The sequence below is a fragment of the Lepidothrix coronata genome, unplaced genomic scaffold (genome assembly GCF_001604755.1).
Source record: "Lepidothrix coronata isolate B3197 unplaced genomic scaffold, Lepidothrix_coronata-1.0 Scaffold11, whole genome shotgun sequence".
NCBI lineage: Eukaryota > Metazoa > Chordata > Aves > Passeriformes > Pipridae > Lepidothrix > Lepidothrix coronata.
Genome location: NW_016690191.1, coordinates 7,815,889 through 7,835,747, shown reverse-complemented (window position 1 = coordinate 7,835,747; position 19,859 = coordinate 7,815,889). Strand labels below are relative to the sequence as shown.

The 19,859-nt window shown below is 46.8% G+C and overlaps 1 protein-coding gene across 1 annotated transcript in view; it reads right to left on the bottom strand.

Moving 5' to 3' along the window:
• The window catches only part of SHC4 (SHC adaptor protein 4), a 32,464-nt gene extending 12,605 nt beyond the window's left edge, over window positions 1-19,859 (bottom strand). The window contains exons 1-5 of the mRNA XM_017804946.1: window positions 18,637-19,859; window positions 10,140-10,210; window positions 3,100-3,163; window positions 2,093-2,212; window positions 400-453 (exon numbers count right to left, since the gene is read on the bottom strand). Of these exons, the coding sequence (XP_017660435.1) occupies window positions 400-453; window positions 2,093-2,212; window positions 3,100-3,163; window positions 10,140-10,210; window positions 18,637-19,221 (894 nt within the window). The 5' untranslated portion in view covers window positions 19,222-19,859. The remainder of the gene's footprint in view (window positions 1-399; window positions 454-2,092; window positions 2,213-3,099; window positions 3,164-10,139; window positions 10,211-18,636) is intronic.

Genomic DNA, 19,859 nt, shown 5'->3' with positions numbered 1-19,859 from the left:
ATTAATGACTACATAACTATGACACCAGGAGGAACAGCCCTATGTGAAGGAAGAAGGTGGTTATGCCACATCTGTCTCATAGGAATTGTTTGACTCAAAATTCATCTGAAAGTATAGAGGTGCCAGTGCTGACCACTTTTGTGACAGGTATTGGATTACAGGGACCACAGTACTGATCAATTCCTATGTTAATGTTCTTATTTTTAGATCCCCAAGTCAGAGCTCTTTTTCAGTCCCAGTTCCTCAGTTTTCTTGTATTACTGGTCACGATCCAGAAGTGTGGTGTACTCTGTTAGTGTTTGTGGTAGGAAGGGATGAAGCAAATTATTTGCAGTTACTTTTATTCTCATAATAATTTCATTATACCTGCAGAAGTGTATCCTATGAATCAATACTTACTGGGTCACCTCCAGAAGCAAATGAGATGGACTGCATGTGATGGTTGGCAATAATCTGAAAAACATAACAAACCAGTTAAACATGATCACAGGCCACACCTTAGGAAACAGCAGAGCATATATCTTCCTAGAGCAAGCAATTAAGTTCATGACAACCCAGTCCATTAATACATGTATGTATCATTTAGGAAGGAAGGAGATAAAAATAGGAATAATTTTGAGACTACTCATTCATGTTTAGTAATGTCTAGCTCCCTCAGTAATCTTCCTTAAAGAGTTTTCAGAATTAATTCAATCACCAACTTCTAACCTAGTCAGGATGAAGCTGAATGAAACTTTGAAGGGGGAGTAACTGTAGACACTTGCAAAGTCTTGGGATATTAATTAATTTTAAAATTACCAATAATTTTATTTAAATGTTTGATGTATATAATGGTGGTGTTTTTACAAAGAGGCCCATTGATACTCTGATCATATTCTCTCTCACCATTAGCACCAAACTGTTACCTGGCAGAAATTTCACAAGGTAGATCAATTATCAATTCTTCTTGGTTTCAAACACTACCTCATCTCTGGAGACAAACTGTTTTTTATTATAAAATCAAGTGCAATAAATTATTCAGGTGTGAACACAATGAAATATGCTAGGTAGCAGCACAAGATTAGAATAAGAATAAACAGGATTTTCCATTTGGAAAGGTCTAGTAACTATTTCAAGACAGTGCCCTGCATGTCTGTGTGTGCAATGACCAGCACATCAATGTATTTGGAAAGAGATCTGTCCACCTGGCTTTTAGTCCTGGTACAAACAGGAACAGGTTAAAAGGGCCACATTTTAGCTGCCAAACCCCAGAGCTTCACCTGCTGTAGGGAAGCTCTTTCCTGCTGTACCCAAAAGGAAACATTGTGCCATAAACCCTAATCCCTCCTAACACGGATGTCCAGTGGACAGGAGACCTCTGTGGTACAGACAAACCCCCAAGAGCTGCCTAATGCTCACTGTGGCATCAGCTCAGTGCAGGGACTCCTCAGAGCCAGTGAGCCAAAACTACCTCTCTGATGTTCCCCTGCTCCAGCTTGGAGCAAAAGCTGCTGCTGGCCCAAGGCGAGATCATTCTGGGAGCTGAAGCCAACAGGAATTAGGTGGGCAGGACAAAGTTCCTCATCACATCTGCCAAGAAGGAAGTGAGCACACCCCAGTTCCAGGCTCTTAGGAACACACCTCGATGAAGCCTAGAGACTTTACATAGTGTAATTGATTGTACATATATATTACCCATCTGTAAAATAGCTTTGAATGACACCAAAGCCAAGCTCTCACTTAATATTTATATCCTTTTTTTTTTCCCCTTAAGACTAGTCAGAAAGTCCAGTCAGAACTAGTGCCTTATTTGTCAGGCACTGAGGCACTGTGCAGGCAGACACACACACTCAAACAGTTTGCCAAGTGCTTAAGGATCCCCCCATGGAACAGACCACCATAAACAAAAAGGGCATGTGCTGCATGTCCAATTCCCCTAAAGTGCTTTAATTTTTAAATTCAGAGGCATCATGTAATTCAGCTTCACTAGGCATGCACAAGTCTGGTAAAGGGTGCTGCTTTCCCTTTGAAGGGCCCAGCCTTTCCTTCAGAAGCCACTGAGGAGGAGAAAACAGTAGCATGGATAAAAGGACACTGATTACATGTATCCTACCTGCTGAGTGTCAACATTAATCAAAGTGAGGCTGCTTGTTGAAATGGTCAGCTTTATATTCACACCAGAAAACTGCAGGTTACTTTTGCCAAGTACAGAAGACAGAAACTTCACTGGAGGCTGTGAACAAAGAAACAAAAGAAAGAAGCTCTCAGGCGAGTCTGTTAGGGGCAGAAACATATCGAAATCAAGCAGCTTTTACAGTATCTTATTGAGACTGTCAATGGAGCAGGGATAATGGCTTGATCAAATGCAAATGGATCTTCTAACAAACATCAGCTCTGAATACAGTACTGGTAGGCATGGTTTTTATGTCAATAATGGGAGAAAAAGTTTTAAAGTAAAATCCCAGTAAGCTAAATGTTATAGCTGGCTCAGTAATTCAGAATGTGTAATTTTCTTTTGGAACTCTTTGTTTCCCGAGAATGAAGTGCTTCTGTGTAAAACAAGAAATTCTCTCCTGTATTCATTTTTCAGGAGTAAGTTCATTCCTCCCAAGCTCCACAGTTACAGAAGGAAATCAATAAGTTCCTCTGGACACGACCCAACAGTAACCACTGAAGTTGCCCCTCATTGAATCCCAGTTACTTAATAAAACCCATTAAACACTGCCATTTTAGTTGTGTTTAATTTTTTATATATATAAATAAGAAGCAGGTGATCCTCCAGTGAATCAGCTCCCTTTTGCAATCCAAAAAACCACCCAGTTCCAGTAATTTGCCAGCCAAAACCTAAAACCTGTAAAGCACCAAGCACTGCAAGGGCTGGTAGAAGCAGGAACTCTGGCAAAGCATTAATCCTGAAGAAAATAAAGTAGGGCATGGCCTAAGCCCCAAACCAAGCAGGCTAAACACCCTGCTACCAGCGCTTTCATGTTATATATAGTGAGTTCAGAGGGATGAATATGTGCTGAATCCAGTGTGGACTGAAGCCTGTTTGGGAATCATGTATCCAGCTTACCAAAAACAGATATAGAAAATTAATTGTTCAGCTAAAATTGTATTTACCTTCCGCTTTTTTATAGCTCCATTTGTACCTGATACCGCTTCACACAGTCGGCTTATTGCTTCCCTGCAAATAAAAAAACACAGCACAAGCTGTTGGATCATTTCACATTCAGCATCTGAAACAGAGCCAGCAATGCTGCAATTAATTGTTATCAGCCACTTCTAAATGCTTAAATCTTCTGGAAGGTCTTTCACAGTTGTTTTTCTTTTTTCTTTCCTCCCACTGTTAAAAAAACCCCAAAACTATTTAACAAAATACAATGATTCAACAGCCTGGCTTAGGCTGATTCTTTTTCTTCAACAAACACATCAGATTCACCTAAGGAAAGTTTGTTTAAAAAACCCCCAGACATAATTAACCACAAGACGCTCAAACATCCTCATGCCTTCAAATCCTCTTTCTCAGTATGGTGGATAGGTCTCTTGTTTGGCAGGAGGGGCTCCTCCCTGCTTAATCCTTCCTCTTTAGTGCAGCAGGTGCATGCTGAGGGAGCCCAGCTGGGGGCCCTGATTGCCTTTCTGGGACTTGAAGTTTCTTGCAAAAAAAAAAAACCAAACAAAACACCAGGAAAAAAGTGTAGAGGCATGAGTGGGGAGGTGTAATCAACTCCTCCAGTTCTTTTTCGGAGCTGAGGTCTCAGTTCATGTATTTCCATCTGTGTCAGGAGTTTCCCAAAGTAGGCGTTCTTTCTAGTCACCCATTATCCTCTACAGGTGCCTCTCAGTTAGGGCAGCAGAAAGGTGAGGCATAAAACACTTGCAGTGTTCACTGGTCTATATTCAAGGCAGCTAAATCACACACAGTATAGCAGAGTGGCGTGCTGTGCCTATTTTCCACACTTGAACAAAGCAAATTCTGGTCTATGCTCAGGCAGGTGACTGGTTTGGACATGCAGTAGAGCACTGACTGCCCTGACTGAGGTCAGCACAGCAGCTGGAAAAAAACTTTTTGCTGGCAGTGACAGGCTTTTCCTGACTGATACTTTATGCTCTGGAATCAACAGAAAAATGGTGCCCCCTTCCTGGGCTGGAATGTGCTTGGCAAGTTTTCTTAACTTTGCCTGAACATCCTGGTCTGAGCCACAGCCCCTGACCTCTCCAGCTGTCCTGGCCCTGAGCCACAGGGCCTGTCACCCTCTTGGGCTTCGGGTCCCACATCAGGCAATTCCATTTTGAGGCTGTAGCCTCAGCCTTCCTCTCTTGGCTGAATTCAGAGTTGGGCTTCCAAGGGTTGGGATTTGGTTTTGTTCTTAAGAGGAAGGGAATTAGTTTGTTTAATTATTTGTTTATATTACTGGATTATTATCCAAAGAGCTTCTTAGGAAACGAGCTAGTCAGGAAAGTTTGTCTGTTTTCAGATCCTGGCGCGTGTGTGGGAGGAAAATGCCACTGGGCTTCATTTCCTGAGAAAGTTTTGGTTCAGAAGGGCTAAAAAATATCAGGAGACCACACAATGGCGAGAGGTTCCAGCCATCCCACGAAGCAGAGGTGCCCCAGTGAGGAGTGTGGTCCCCCCAGGACCCTGCGTTGTGCCCGGGGAGCAGATCAGAGAGGAAGCAAAGCCAGCACAGCGCTGGTGAAGCCCAGCATTGCTGCTGCTCCTGCTCATCACCCCCGAGCTGCTACATCAGTGGCCTATGTGGTTAAAGCCCTGAGGATCAGTGGTGTACCTTGAGTCTTCTTGTCAGAGAACATCCTGGGAAATCCAACCTGGAGACTGTCAAATGAATGGAAACCTCACCCATGGCAAAATGATAAGAATATGATTAATATGTTTTGAGCGAAAACAGCAGGGAAGAAGAGGGGCCTCATTGAGGGCTACACAAGATGGGTCAGAAACCCAGCCTTTTAAACATTGCCTATTTTTAGCATTTTAAAGCAAATACTTCCCCCTACACAGTTGAAAATATGTTTTTGAAGTGAATTCCTGGTATCCTTCTTGTTTAACTCCTGTTTTATATAGCTGTTACCAGTAGAAAGGCCAAAAATAAAAAAAGATTAAAAAATAAAAGGCAAAGGCATCGTGCAGGATGATCTTGCAGATTCCAATAATCAGCTTGGAAAATGAGAACTCATCTTCTCATTCAATATTAAAGGAAATTAAAATCAGAGCCAAGACATTAAGGCTACTTGGAGTCTTCAAGTCTAGCCCTACCTAGAAAGAAAACCAGATACAAAACAAATTGGAAAAACAGGGAAGTCATCTCTTTTGGTGACAAATGAGTTCTCACATATGCAAGGCAGCCCATGTGGATTAAGGAGTTGTAGGCAAAGTTGCCAGCCATAGAGCCCCTTCTTGTACAAGCCAGTGTGGTGGCTGCCCAGTTAACCACTCTCTGAAGCACCTGTCCAGCTAAAAGGAACTAAAAAAACAGGCAAACCATTTCTACTTAATAGTTGCTATTACAACCCTTGGGTAGGAGAAGTTATCTTCTCACAGATGTTTCTTGCTGCATACCTCTGGGTGGTTTTCCAAGTGATCAAACAAAATTTTACATTCCTTTAAAGGTGTGAAATGCGGCAGCTTGGTAACACCTGCTGCTGTGACTGAACACTTCCTACCTGCAGTCATTTCCATGAACTAGAAACTGCACCACACATTAGGAAGAAAAGAAACTCTGGATAGGTCCATAATAAATTGAAATGGGATTTACTGTATCTGTGCTTTCTTCCGGGAAATCTGCTATTAATTCATTCTTACAGCCATTTATTTTCAAATAGTTGCTTGGGCAAGTCTCTGCTTTTAATCTGCTGGATGGTACACTCGTGCACAGCTCACATAGCTGATCTTCCTGGGTGGATGTGCAACTTATGGGTACTGGCATTTGCTTGCCCGTTCGATATCTCCCAAATCTGTGGCAGTACCAGAAAATGTGGCCTTGTTATTGCAGTCATATTGCTGCTGTTTCTTTTGCTCCTTCTTATCATTCATCCCAACACAAAACACTTTGGGTTGTTTTTTTTGTTTTTCTTTTAAATCGCCCTGAATGAAGTAACTCCAATTCTGTACTCTGCAGCAGCTCTTCTCCACCCTGGGAGCAACAGAATGGAATCGGGAGAGCTGTGAGGATTTTAAATTGTTCTTGCAGTTTAAGGCAAAGAAAATCTCGCCCTTCAACTCTTCAGGCATCTTCTGCCATTTGAAGCAGATTCACTGTCTGCCAGTCCTGCAGTGCCCATACAATTACATAAACTGGTCATTGTTTCATTGACACAGTTTTCCCCTTTCCGTAGTGAATGGAAGAGATCTGAGTCAGATCTTTTCACCATCTTGAAAAATATTACTCTGAAGCACTTTGGTCCCCTGGGCTGTCACCACCAGCAACCCTACCACAGAGGCAGTGCTCCTGCTCCTGGCCCCAGCACATGCTGCACTATCACAGGGGGAATTTCTGCTGGGCACCAGTTCAGTGAGGATCAAGGCTGGCACAGGTCTCTGGGGGCAGGGATCCAGGAGGTGGGATGGGGAAGCACGATCAATCCTCTTCAACTGGGACACTGAGACTCCTGAGCACGCAGCTGTAGGCAGCTCCCCACCCTCTGGGCTGAGATGTGCTGAACCGGGGCAGTGCTGCAGTCCCACGCAGTTGAATGCTGCGGGAGCCGCTGGCACAGGGAATTTTTGCTTTCTCCAAAAAAAAATCTGGTGCAGCCTCCCACCCCTCAGGGCACTGCTCCCTCTGCCCACTGAGTTAGCAGCAGCCAACCCCCAGGGCTGCAGCCACTTGGCAAGGGCTCAGCAAGCACTGGGGCAGGAGGGTGTGATAGGGTGGCCTCATTTTTGGCATCCATAAGCCTTTAGACCAGTTCAGCAGTACAGTCTATGGGTTTTCTCTGGGTCTGCAGCCCTGGAGTGAAACCTGTGGCAGATGCACCTCTGCTCCTCCCAGAACGTGGCCATGCGGTAGAGGCCTGTGGGCAGTAACACTGAGACACTTTGTTTATTGTTTCCCCAAAATGAGAGTAAAAGATGAGAGATGGGCTGATGTAAGCAAGCAAGCATGCTGTTGAGGATTTGCTTTTAAGCAGCTAGGGCTCTGCCTACACCATGTAACAGAAAGGGATTGTGTGGCTCAACAAAGTTGAAATTAATCCTCCAAACAAAGTCAGCCTTCTTTCAGCAGCCCTCCCCAGAAGCACGTTTCAGAGGCCCTTCACCCCTCGCTGCCTAACCATTTTCAAGTTTGCAAGTTAATGCCCTGATCCAAGATACAGAATCCCTTTTCCCATAAATGCCCAAATACAATTACTAATAATTAGCTTGATTTAACAGAAGTGGGCAATGTGTAAAAGAGCTGAAGGGGTGGACAAGGGAAGCACATGTCAGGATCCAGCAAAGGCAGGATCTGCCACAGCACAAGGGTGACAACTCAAACAATCTGGGATCCAGAACAGCAAACACAGCGCATTTATGTGTAACCATTCAAAAAAAAAATACAAATCCCCTTAAGCAGAAGAATCTGTAACACTTATTTCTTGGTGTTACTTCTGTCATCTATATGGAGTTTGGGATCAAAAATTTCCACAAAACGGGAGGGATGTCCTAAGAGCATGTAAGTCTGGTCACAGGCAGGCAACAGCAGAGCTGGAAAACTGCTGCAGTGAAATCTGCTCTGCCAACCTCCTCACCCCACGGCCACTGAGGGAAAAAAGCACCTCAGTGCCTGGCCCCGCCCTTGCTATCCTGTGGTCATTTGGCCCCTCAGCATTCTGGATCCCATGGTCATTCATAGCTGGAGAGGCCACTTTCTGCCTTCCCTAACCACGTGCCTGGTAAGTGACTGAAAATGCAAGTCCAGCAAGAAACTAGAGAATAAATCCTTCCTGCTCATCTCTTTGAACTCCTCACAGCACTTTGGCAAACATGAATTTGTTGATCTTTCCAACATTCACATGAGGGAGGCAAATAACAACTTCAGTTTTAGAAACCATGAGGCTAACTAAGCATGCACACACACATAAAGCAAGGCAGGGCACAGACATAATTAAAGACCCTTTCTGACAGAAGAAGCCACTTTACTTAGTGAAATGTCATCAAAGTAAAAATATTTTTTAGCCCAGTACAAATAACAGAGATGATTAAAATGGGATCATTTCCAACAGCTCCTTGGTTGGTGCGTTGTGCATGTGTCTATAAACTTACTCCCCTGGGAGAACAGAAGGGGAATAATCAATGTTATCTTTGCTCCAGTCAGCTTGTAATCGATCGAACTTTAAAGTTTGCATGCATGAGCTCAGCACTTCAGCATCTGGTTTGCAAACAGTTTAAGTTTTGAATTTCTCATGCACAAAAGAGCCTGTTAAGGTCAGCAGTGGCATTTTTTTTAGGTGATGGAAATATTTCCATTGTTAAGTTTTGACATAGTTCTGCTTAACAAAACCTTACTATCCAGCCCAAATTTAAGTTGGCAAGCTCTTGTCACGCAGTAATTCATATTCATTATTTTCCAGTCAAACCATCCAAAGCTCTGTTCTGTCAGTGTAGCAGACACTCTGTGTCTTGCAAATGGGAGATAACCCTGCTCTTTGGCTGAGCTGTGAAGAACACAGTGGCCTGGGCTGATTGCTTTGGGTTCAGTGCATTACACGGCTCTTTTTGATCAGTTAATGACAGGGCCGAGGGAAGTGTATTTGTATCTCAGGCACTTCTTCATACACACATGCAGGAACTGGGTGAGTGCGTGCTTATACTGATTGTAAATGTCAACAACTGCTGATTCTGCATATCAAACAAATGGGGCAGCTTTCAAGTGTGGTATATAGGCACTGAAGGACTCAAGTTCTTCAGTTGATAAGTCTGTGAGCCAACAGGTAGAAATAGAACAATTATCTCTTAATGTTCCTTTCCTTTCTCCATTACTTCTTTGATACAAACACTTGAGGAAGCAAAAGAGCATCTGAAAATCATCCGCCAGCAGGAAGAGAGAGTTGGGCAGGTGCAGGAAACCTCAGCCACAGTCCTGACATCCTCAGCATGAACCATGTCAGAAAAGTAGCTTAGTGGATGAAGGAACATATCTAAGGCCAGGCCAAAATGCCCTGTACCCACCCACCTCCCCAAAAAGCCTTTGGAGGTGCTGAGCTGCTGGGGCTGCACGGGAGAGCACTAGTCCTGACTGCTGGACCATGAGTTCGTCCCAGCAGCACGGAGCACTCAGAGCTGGAAAGGGGGTGATTGTTTGGAAAACTCAAACACTCCTGCACTGCCAGACTTACAAGAATAAATGTAAAAATAAAACTGGGCTTTTCTGTTCCTGGCAGGACATTTCAGCTACCCCACAGGTGCATATATTAATAATCTACACCCAGCAAATGGCAGCAATCTGCAAGAGAAGTTGCAAACTTTCCGAAAGACCACAAAATATTTCATGTTTAAACCACATTCAGTTGTATCTGAGAGTGAATCTTTTTCTGATTTGCAGCCTGGAAACTTAGGCTTGCAGTACAGATGGAAACAGCTGTATTTCAACATGTTTTCCTGGTGAGTCCACTTCCAGCTGAGCCTGGTCTTGGTGCAGATGAGGTCAAGCAATGTCATATGTCTGACAAAAATTCATCAGATGACCTTGCTGGATTGAGGGAGTGATGACACTTTGTGTCAGGTGTGAAGCAGCGTGGCAGGGAGACCCGTGACCGTCCTGGTTACCACCTTGGCTATGGCACCCACAGCCATGGGAGCACCAGGAGATTTACCCTGTGCCTCAGGACAGCCTGCAGGCAGCGCTGATCCCGCGTGCACAGTCCGGCTGCTGCCGGTACCCGACTAGCTAGAGATGTCTGCACTGAGCTGTAACTGCAGGGGGAGGCTCTCTGAACAAGAACTGGGAGAGAAATGAGCTCTGTGCCTGAAACAATTCATTTTCCAATGCAAACAGCCTATTGTAATGATCAAATAATTAAAATCATCACTCAGGAAAAACAAAACACGCAAATTCCTATTCAAAATTGTCTCAGAGCTTGGCAAGCACCCTCAGTTTTATACAGAAATTAGCACTTGGGCTTTTCATTCTCGGTCTGAATCTCAGTTTTATACCACCTACCTGGTGACTTGTGTCCGTGTGCCAAAGTCCAGGGATCTCATTGACTGCAGCACTTCAATACAGCCCATGTACTATGGAAAACAGAGAGACAGAGAAAAGAGAGGACTCTGTTAACATCTGGTACACAAGTAAGAGGAGGATCACAGGAGGAAGTAAATGTGGCTACCATCCACTAAGTCTATGTAGAACTACAGTCTAAATGGAAAATCAAATCAGCCATCCTAAAGCTGCTTCCTAAATAGATCTTGTTTTACTAAAAAATGTAGAGAAGAGTAATAAAGATACCAATGGCTTCAACACCATAGCACCAAAAAAAAGAGTAAAACACTCTAGGGAAACAAAATACAATTATTCCTTTTTTCCAATTCTGCCTACTCTCAGTTATTGGCCTGTGACACTGAGCTAGCTGGGAGGAATACATGAGGAAATACTGGAGACAACAGAGCCTCCAGGAGCAGACAGGCTCTGAAAGGCCCACGAGACCAATGTACTCAGAGCCCCCATGCAGAAGAGCTGAGTGTCCCTTCAGAGCAGTAGGAGGCATTACAGGGCACGAGGAAAAACACTGGCTCCATGCTGCTGCACATCTGATGACAAATAACCTCTGCAGAAGATGAAGGAGATAAAGTTGCAATTTTCCAGCTCATGGCAACAGCTCTTAAGAGCCTGGACTGTAAAGTGACTGGCTTTAAATGAGGGGTGACTACCACACTTCTGTTGTACAGGACAGAGCTGGAGGCATTTTCTGTACTCATTTTGGATTTGCATAAGACTAATTTTCAGAAATATCAAGAATGTGCATGTCAGCCCACAGACTCCTTTGACCTATGGGCACATTTTCATCTCACTGAAGTATGCTAGGCTAAGCCTATCCACTGAATTTACCCCTCCCGAAACATATCTTACTAATTCTGTCAGCATTTCTATTGATCTCCACCTCTGTGCTGTTGAAGCACTCTGATCTCTTCATTTCATGAAGCTGGCATAGGTCTGGGTCTCTCAGTTTGCCTTTTGGGACCATCCTGCAGTGCTCACACAGTGCCCAAGAGCTGCAGCAACAGCCTGCCTGTGCAGACCTCTCCTGCAGAAAGCCAAACCTTCTGGGATAGAGAGGCAACCTGGAAATCCCAGGCAGGGACATGCATGCTCTGTCCCCTCCTCTGAATAGATAGAAAAAGCATTGTCTGTCAGAGAAAGGTACTGCATTTACTTCCTCTGCCTCACTTTGCCTGTGAATCGATTTTTCTGCTGGGCCATTCAGAGGGGGGTGGATTTAGGTATCTGTTTCAGCTTTGGAGACTTTCAGAAATGAATGTGTGTGTGAAAAAGAGAACGTTATGTGTGCAGTCAAGCAGGGATTCCACAACAATTGTATTATCCCTATTTTGGTTTCTTTCCAGATAGCAATGTAACCCTTGGGAGAACTCCAGAATTAGGTCAGGGACCTGGAAGGACATCAATAAGAATCTGAAGGGTTAGCAGAACTGCTTCCCTAATGAACATTTAATGACTTTGAGAGCTATCTGCCTTGTTAAAGATATTCCTGCTTAACGGGAACAAAGCAAATGTGGAAAATATGTCTAAGCCTCAGCCTGTAGCACAGCAACAACCTCTGATCCCACAGTATAAGGTCAAGCATCCTATGAGCTGGTTGGCTGCTCCTCTACCCTTGAAAAAAGAGAAATTTAGAGGAGTAGGTGAGTCATATGCTGATAAGTGAGTCCCCATTGCATCCTGTACAGATGCGTGGGAAGCTACTCTAAGCAAAGATGAAAAATCAATATTAGGTTTTTGCATAAGTGACCCTGAGTGAAGCTGAACTTATCAATGATTCACAAAAGACCTTTTTTTTTTTCCTCTTTAAAAGCCTGAGTAGGGAAGTGCATTAACATGGCACCTCACTGCATCTCTCATTTATTTTAGCTGTTGTTGGTTATCTAAACTGGCAGAGTTAGTAATGGCTGAACCTTCACATTGCAGTAGGAACGGACAGAAAACCAGCAGAGCCCTGGGCAGGGGGACAATGTGGGACTGGGGGAGAGGAAGTCAGGGTCACAGAGCCTGGGAGAAGCCTGTGGAGCACATAAAAGGGCAATGGGATGCCAGAAACCTATTCAAAAAAACAAAAGACATTCTCCAAGGAAGAAAAAGATAATTAACAATTAAACAAGGAAAATATTAAGCCCTCCATAGCAAAGTCTGACAAGCAGCACAACCAATGCACGGGAGAAAGAGGAAGGAAGGCAGGAGAGAAGGACAATGTTTGCCTCAGAGACTTCAGCGCGCAGACTTCAGTTTAGGTGGTGCCCATGGTGTACACCTCAAACAGCAGCTCCCACAAAAAGGGGGCTCATCTGGCAATGCAGGATCAAGGCAGCTCCAGCTTTCCTGCTGCAGGGAACATTGAACTAAAACACGGGGAAGGCAGCAGCCACAGGTGCCCAGGAGAGGAAGCCACAGCAGTGCATAGCTCTTGCCCCAGCCCAAGCTATTCACCGGGTACTTTTGGGATAACCAGGGTAATAAGATAATGTCCAAGGAGGCTTCCTCTTCTGAAGCCCCACAACTAGAGGCATGGCACACCTCCGCTGAGCTGCAAGAAGCTGGGGGAAGCTGGACACAGGCACAAGGGTGCAGTAAACAACCTGCAGCAACAAGCACAGATACAACTGCAGAATTCAGCTACCCATGGAAAAATAAAGCACCAACACTGAAACAAGCCAAGTGCTAAAAACTTGACCTCATTAATGAAAGCGGATGCTGAACCCTCTGTTCTGTCAGGAGTAGGATGGAGAGCTCCTGCCAGGACAAGCAGCAGCTCTTGGGAGGGAAAGGAAAGACTCACTGGCCTCTGCTGGAAAGGGAACCTCTCCTTCAATGGCAACACATGCAAAGCTGTCCCCTCTCTCCCTGCAAAGAGAGACATTGGCACTGGGGGCTGCTTTGTCCCCTGGTGTTTGAATCTGGAGGGTGACGTGGGGCTGGCTGATGTTTCCCCATGGCACCAGGATGGCAGGGAGGTGGCAGGAGAGAACAGTGGTTATTGAAGACACACACATCCTTTCACATCTATTTACAAGAGATGACAGAAAGTGACTGCAAACAGGATGAGGGACTGTGTGGGAGGAGATGTGAAGGCACTAGGCAGGGCCCATGTGAATAAGCTTTTCAGGCACTTTCTAATCCAGACCCACGTCTCACTTCATTCCCTGCCATAACGCAGTCAGTGACTCCAGCTTGAATGACAGACAGTGATTCACACACAGGAAACATAGAATCATAGAATCATTTGGTTTGGAAAAGACCTCTAAGATCATCAAGTCCAACCATTAACCCAGCACTGTCAGTCCACCACTAAACCAGGTTTCCAAGTACCCCATCTACACGTCTTTTAAGTACCTCCAGGGATGGCGACTCAACCACTTCCCTGGGCAGCCTGTTCCAATGCTTGACAAACATTTCCACAAAGAAATTTTTCCTAATATCCAGCCTAAATCCCCATCCCCACCACCCTGGCAAAAATTGAGGCCATTTCCCCTTGTCCAGTTGCTTGTTAGTTGGGAGAAGAGACTGACCATCACCTGATTACAAGCATCTTTCAGGGAGCTGTAGAGAGTGATGAGGTCCCCCCTGAGCCTACTTTTCTCTAGGATGAACACCCCCAGCTCCCTCAACTGCTCCTCACAAGACCTGTGCTCCAGACCCTTCCCCAGCTCCATTGCCCTTCTCTGGATTCACTCCAGCATCTTGATGTCTTTCTTGTTGTAAGGGGCCCAAAACCTGACCCCAGTACTGAGTCCTGGGGAACACTGCTGGTGACCAGATGCCAGCTGGATGAAGCCTCAGTCACCACCACTGCCTGGGCTTGGCTGTTCAGCCAGGCTTTTACCCAGCAAACTGTGCACCCACCCAAGCCATGAGCAGCCAGTTTCACTAGGAGAATGCTGTTGGAGACAGTATCAAAGGCTTTACTAAAGTCCAGGTAGACAAATCCACAGCCTTTTGCTGTGATCCACTAAGTGCATAGTAGAGGGAGATCAGGTTAGTCAAGCAGGACCTGCCTTTCCTAAACCTGTGCTGGCTGGGTCTGATCTCCTGGTTGTCCTGCATGTGCCAGGTGATGGCACTCAAAGTGAACCTTCCCTGGCACTGAAGTCAGACTGACAGGCTTGTAGTTCCCCACATCCTCCTTCTGGCCCTTTTTGTAGATGCCTGTGACATTTGCTAACTTTCTAGTCAATTTGGACCTTCCCAGTGAACCAAGACTGCTGATAAATGATGGAAAGTGGCTCAGTGAGCACTTCCACCAGCTTCCTCAGTCCCCTTCAATGGATCCACCCAGCCCCACAGACTTGTGTGCAACTAAGTGGTGTAGCAGGTCACTGATCATTTCCCCTTGGCACTGCTTTAACAAGGTGCTTTTGAAGAGAGGGAAAAACCATTTCTAAGCTTACCCTCACTCTCCTTGCAGGCAAGGGCTGCCTGGGGTGGGTGCTGCCCCACGGAGGGACCATTAATTTCTGCCATGCAGGGCAGGAAGCTGCAGAGCAGTGGGAGAGTTTTGCTTTGATTTGCCTGAGTAACTCAACTCTAGATTGCAATGGAGCCATCTGGAAAGGAGACCAGACAGAAGCGAGCAGCAGCCACCAGCACATGTCAGGACAATGGCACTGGAGTTATAAGGAGACAGGTCTCTGCATAAAAGGCAAAACGAGTTTGCCGGTTACAGCCATGGTGCTGCCCCCCCTGTAGCTGGCTGCCAGGCTCAGGAACCTGATTGGAGATCATCCTGCTTTCACCCTGGCAGGAAGGTGAAGAGCTGTCTGATAACACTGGAAGCAGAGATGTGGGGAAGGAGCAATGCACAGACCACTGTAGCTTTGGTGGGGAAGTTTTCTAACTTAAGCATCCTTAGATGCTGCCTGTGGTAGCTTTGGGGTTGGAAAGCCACTGTGTCCATTGTAAAGCAGAGACCACCACAGCTACCCTGGCACTGGCACTGTGCTCCTACCAGGGCACAAGCTGCACCATGCCAGTCAGCTCGGCTGCTCATCCCTCCTCACACAGCGGATTCACTGGGCTGGGGTCAGCACTGTGCAACACCATTAGCAGCCACCAGTCAGGGAACGAATGAAGAGATTTGGCCCAGGTTTGCACCCTGCAGGACATTCAACTGGTTTGTTCCTCAGCTTGAACCCCACTGGCTTCCTCCAGCAAACACCAACCCCATCCAGATCCAAAAGCAAAGCCCATAGAGCCTCCTCCATCCCCGCCAAGGGGAGCAGAGAGGCCGAGGCAGCCCACAGCACTCAGCACTGCAGGCAGCTGTGGGACCCCCGGGGCACCGGTGAGACAGCACAAAACCGGGGCAGAACAGGCTGGAAAACAAACTAGACACCTTCAAGGAAGAAAACAGCCCATTAAAGACCATTAAACAAAAAAAATCCCACTAGTGGTTTGTCAGTGCTAGCCTAATTCTCCTCATGTGCTTACTCTGCTCTCATCTTCTTCCCTGCAGCAGCAGTGCAGACAGACTGACAGACAGGCCCTTGGTCTGTCCTACTCCTTGTGCCCACACAGCACAGCCCCTTCCCTAAGGACAGTGAGCCGGGGCTTTTTGTGATGAAGAACAGCTTTTGATAAATGGAAATTTTCCTGGGAAAGTCTGACCCTTTCATTCACAGGTTTTCAATTTTAAATACATTTTGAAAAAAAAAAAAACAAAAACAAACAAAAACAATAACATGGAAAATTCATAAAAACAGACACATACACATATTTTCCTTTGCCTTTTTAGTTTTGTGCCAAAAAAACACTTCCTGCAGTGGGCCAGGGCTCCAAAAGAATTGGTTCCAAACCACCCTGTCCCCGCTCTCCGGCTGTGACAAAGCAAATGGCCTGAAAACACGCAGGTTTCTGTTGAAAGTGGTTCCCCAGAGAGGCTCTGGGCCTCGGGGGCGATGCCGGGGGCCCCTGGGCCGAGGTTTGCGCCGGTGGGCGCTGCAGGGCTGCCCACACTCCATCCATCCCTGAGCCGGCGCAGCCAGCACCGCCCCAGCACCCGCCGGGCCCGAGCCCCCGGCTCATGATTCACAGCTGCGGCTCTGAAGCCATGAATCACCGGAGCCCATCTCCTTCCTGCCAGAGCCCGGCTGTGCATACGCGCGTAGTTATTTATTTACGACGGGCGATGCAGGGCAGCTCTCCGGGTGCAGTGTCAGGGTACCGCACGCCAGGGAAGTGCCTGCAGATGAAATACCACAATATTTCCCTGCCCTGAGCATGGGAAAGGCGCTGGTGGCTTCTGGGGACCAGGAAAGCACTGCCCCAAACCCCGCTCCCCACACAGAGACAGGGAACAGCTGCTCCAGGCTGTCCTGTCACATCCTCTGTGGACAAGAGCAGGACTTTGCAGGGGACACGTGCCCACGTGCACTCTCTCAGGGCACACTTCATGTCATTCTGAACTCCTATGTCAGAAATAGTCAGGCTCCTTTTACTCTTGAGACACACAACTGATTACAGATAGGTATGATAGCATGTATCTATATGCATATGCCATCAAACTGCTAGCAGAGGATCAACCTGCACATTCATAAAACTCCTTTGAGACAAAGGATGCTGCAAGCAGTCTTTCCCATATTATTTTAAAGCATAATGGTATTGTAATGAAATATCTGGCAGTAGCATTTCCTTTCCATATTTTAGTTAAATAGCACATTTTTAAAACCAAGCTGGGTCCTATCCTTCTGCTCAGAAGCAGCCACCTCCCTGACACTCCCCAACAGGCAAGAGCCAGGATGGCCAAGTGCCTCTTGGAATATTCCTCAGGCTCATCACAGCTGTAACAAACACCAGCAGGAGACACAAGTGCCATGGCCTCCATGGGCACTGTTTAGAGAGAACCTCAGCTCCAGATGGGCAGCACTGTGGGAAAGGTGCATAATGGGTAGAATGTGAACATGGGCAGGGTAAATACCCATCTTGTAAAGCCTGCAGCAACCTGCATACAAAGTATGTTTTGAAAGATAACAGTGTGAGAATCGGAGCTGTCCAGGCTCCTATTAAAATATTAATATTTAGGCTCTTTGTTATTTGCACAAACACCTTGGGGGAACAGGTGCTGTTATGGGTCTCAGGGTCCTCCCCTGGAGCCCCGGTGACACAAGGCACTGACACAGGTGCCCTGTCACCACCAGTCACACAGAGCCACAGCCACCTCCCAAGGACACAGTGAGCCCAACATTGCCTTTTCTTAGAACAACCCCAGAAAGGCAATTTGTGCCTCACTCCATCTGCAGGGGACAGACTCTGCCCTAGAGCATTTCTTTAATTCACCACATTATTACCCTTCTAAAGTAACTGTGGATCTTCTCCATGTAATTGCCAAATCCTCTTCAGATTCTGAGTAAGCTGTTAAGGCCAAGGCCTTTGGTAACAGCAGTAATATAGACCTGACCTTCCTCCTAAAGGGGGCTCTGTGGAGATCCCAACAGTCCCATAGCCCAACAGGGCATAAGAAGCTGCATGGGGATAGTGGGTGTTTCCAAACACCACAGGAGAGAGGGCAAGGGCCAGGGCAAGAGGGTAAGGATTGGGAGCAGCTCCAACTGCCCAGCTCTTGGCCTCTCAGCCCTGCTTTGCCTCCGGGTGAGACCACCCCTCTGCACCACACCTCTGCCATGCTGCAGCACTGTGCCCCCAGACACTTCCCAGCCCATCTGAGGCTTCATCACCAGCTCCCAAAGAAGCCTTGTGGTCCCTGAGGAAAGGACCACCTTGCCCATCTCTCTAATGATGATGCCCAACCCCCCAGGCTGCTTATTTACTGACCTGCTTGTTATTATTAAAGGGGCTGGTTGAAAAAAAACCAAGAGTTTGGCCAGGACACATCAGCCATGCTCTTGCAGCTCTCCTTGGACAGGGTCCTGCAGACCCACAGCCATGGGAGCATTAGGAGTAGGAAGATGGAGGGAAACAACTGTTGTGTTGTGAGGCTCCCACCAGTGACCCCACCCCTTCAGAGATATTCCTCATGAAATGAGGTGATTTCCAGAAAGACCAGAAGAAAACCATACTGGAAATACAACCTGGGCAGCACCTGCCCCACACCCTCCCTGATAAATATGTCAGCAGCGTGGGCCAGCATGTACCTAATGCCTGCAGTTGCTCTGTGAGGAACGGGCCCCCTTTTGCCTTCAACATGCATTTCAGGCCAGAGTAACCCCTGTTTTAATTGCAGCTCAGCAGCACTCCTCAGGGAGTCTAAAGATAGTCCTTTGGAAATGAAGGTTGTGTTACCTCTGGGAGCAGCTGGGGCACTTTTAGCTCCTTCAGTTCGACATCCCAGCCCTACCTACATCAGGAGACAGGAAATACACAGGAGAATTCAGTGGTTTGGGGCACTGGCTCCAGGAGAGGGAAAATGGAGATCACCCAGCAGCCCCCTGAGCAGTTTGCTTTGTCAGAGAATGGAGACTCTGTGAGAAGTACTCACCCTGACGCTGTAGGTCGTTCCTGGCTCCTGGGTGTACGTGCTCTCATCGCTCTGTGTGAGGCTCCTGTCCTGCCTGCCCACAGGAGCAGCCTCCTCAGCCCCTCGCACAGTGCAGTCACCTGCTGGCTTTGGGGTTAGGACCAGCTTATCCAGGTCAGGCTGTGGATAAGAGGCCGACAGGCAGCTGATCTCGGGCGAGGTTGGGCTGCTCGGGATGGTAACGCACTCCGTGAGTTTAATTCGTGGCACCTCTTTCGTTCCCAGGCAGAAATTTTTCAGCCCCGGCAGATTTGATGGGTTGGCAAGTTTAATGTTCGCCATCCGGGGGATCAGCGTGCACAGGGTGGTGCAGGTGTCCTGTGGCCCCAAGGAGACATCTTCTGTCAGTAAATTAGGTGTTGAAGAATGGGAAGAGGAGGAAGAACCTTTGATATTTAAAGACGTATTTTGTGTACCTTCGTCTAGGGATGTTATGGAATCATTCCTGAATCGGCTGTACTTAGCCCTGTGCAGCATTCCTGGATGTCTGAATAACCCTACATACAGGACGTGTCCACCGAGGCTCTGCTGGCTGCGTTCTCTCATAGCCTTGGCAGGTCTGTAATTGGATATTCTTGCATAAATTGGCTCTTGTAGATAATTTATATGGAAATCAAGCAAGTCAAATAATTTTCAAAACAGAAACCTATCGGATATTTTTGCTGACTCCCTCTTGAGTGGTTTATTTTCCTCAATGGACAAGGCTTAAAACTGCATGGACATCTGGCATTTTGTAAGCAATAATAAAAGCAGCATACGGGAAAGCACATCAGTGGTACAGCAGCTTAAACTGACGAGCCGCTATCCAAACCTGCCTTCATTCCTGCCTCAAACCAGGCACTAAATCCCACCTAGCTCTGAAGACTTACAGCTGTAGCATCATTAATTACCGAGTCCTGGCTGCAGCGAAAGCTCAAGCATATTCCACACAAAGCACAGCGAGAGAGCTACAAGCTCAAACGTATTTTCAGACCGGCATGAACCCCGAAAGGTGCCCAGCTCTCTGCACTTCCACCGCCGCTGCCCCAGAGGCGAAGAGCATCCCTGCGCTGCAGCTCCTGCCCCGCCGTCAGGCACAAACCCACGAAAAACACTGAGCAGCGTCGGTCTCGCTAATTCCTGCTGGAAAAGTCCTTCAGCACCGTAATAATCCAGGAACAGCCGGGTATTGCCGCGCCCCCGGG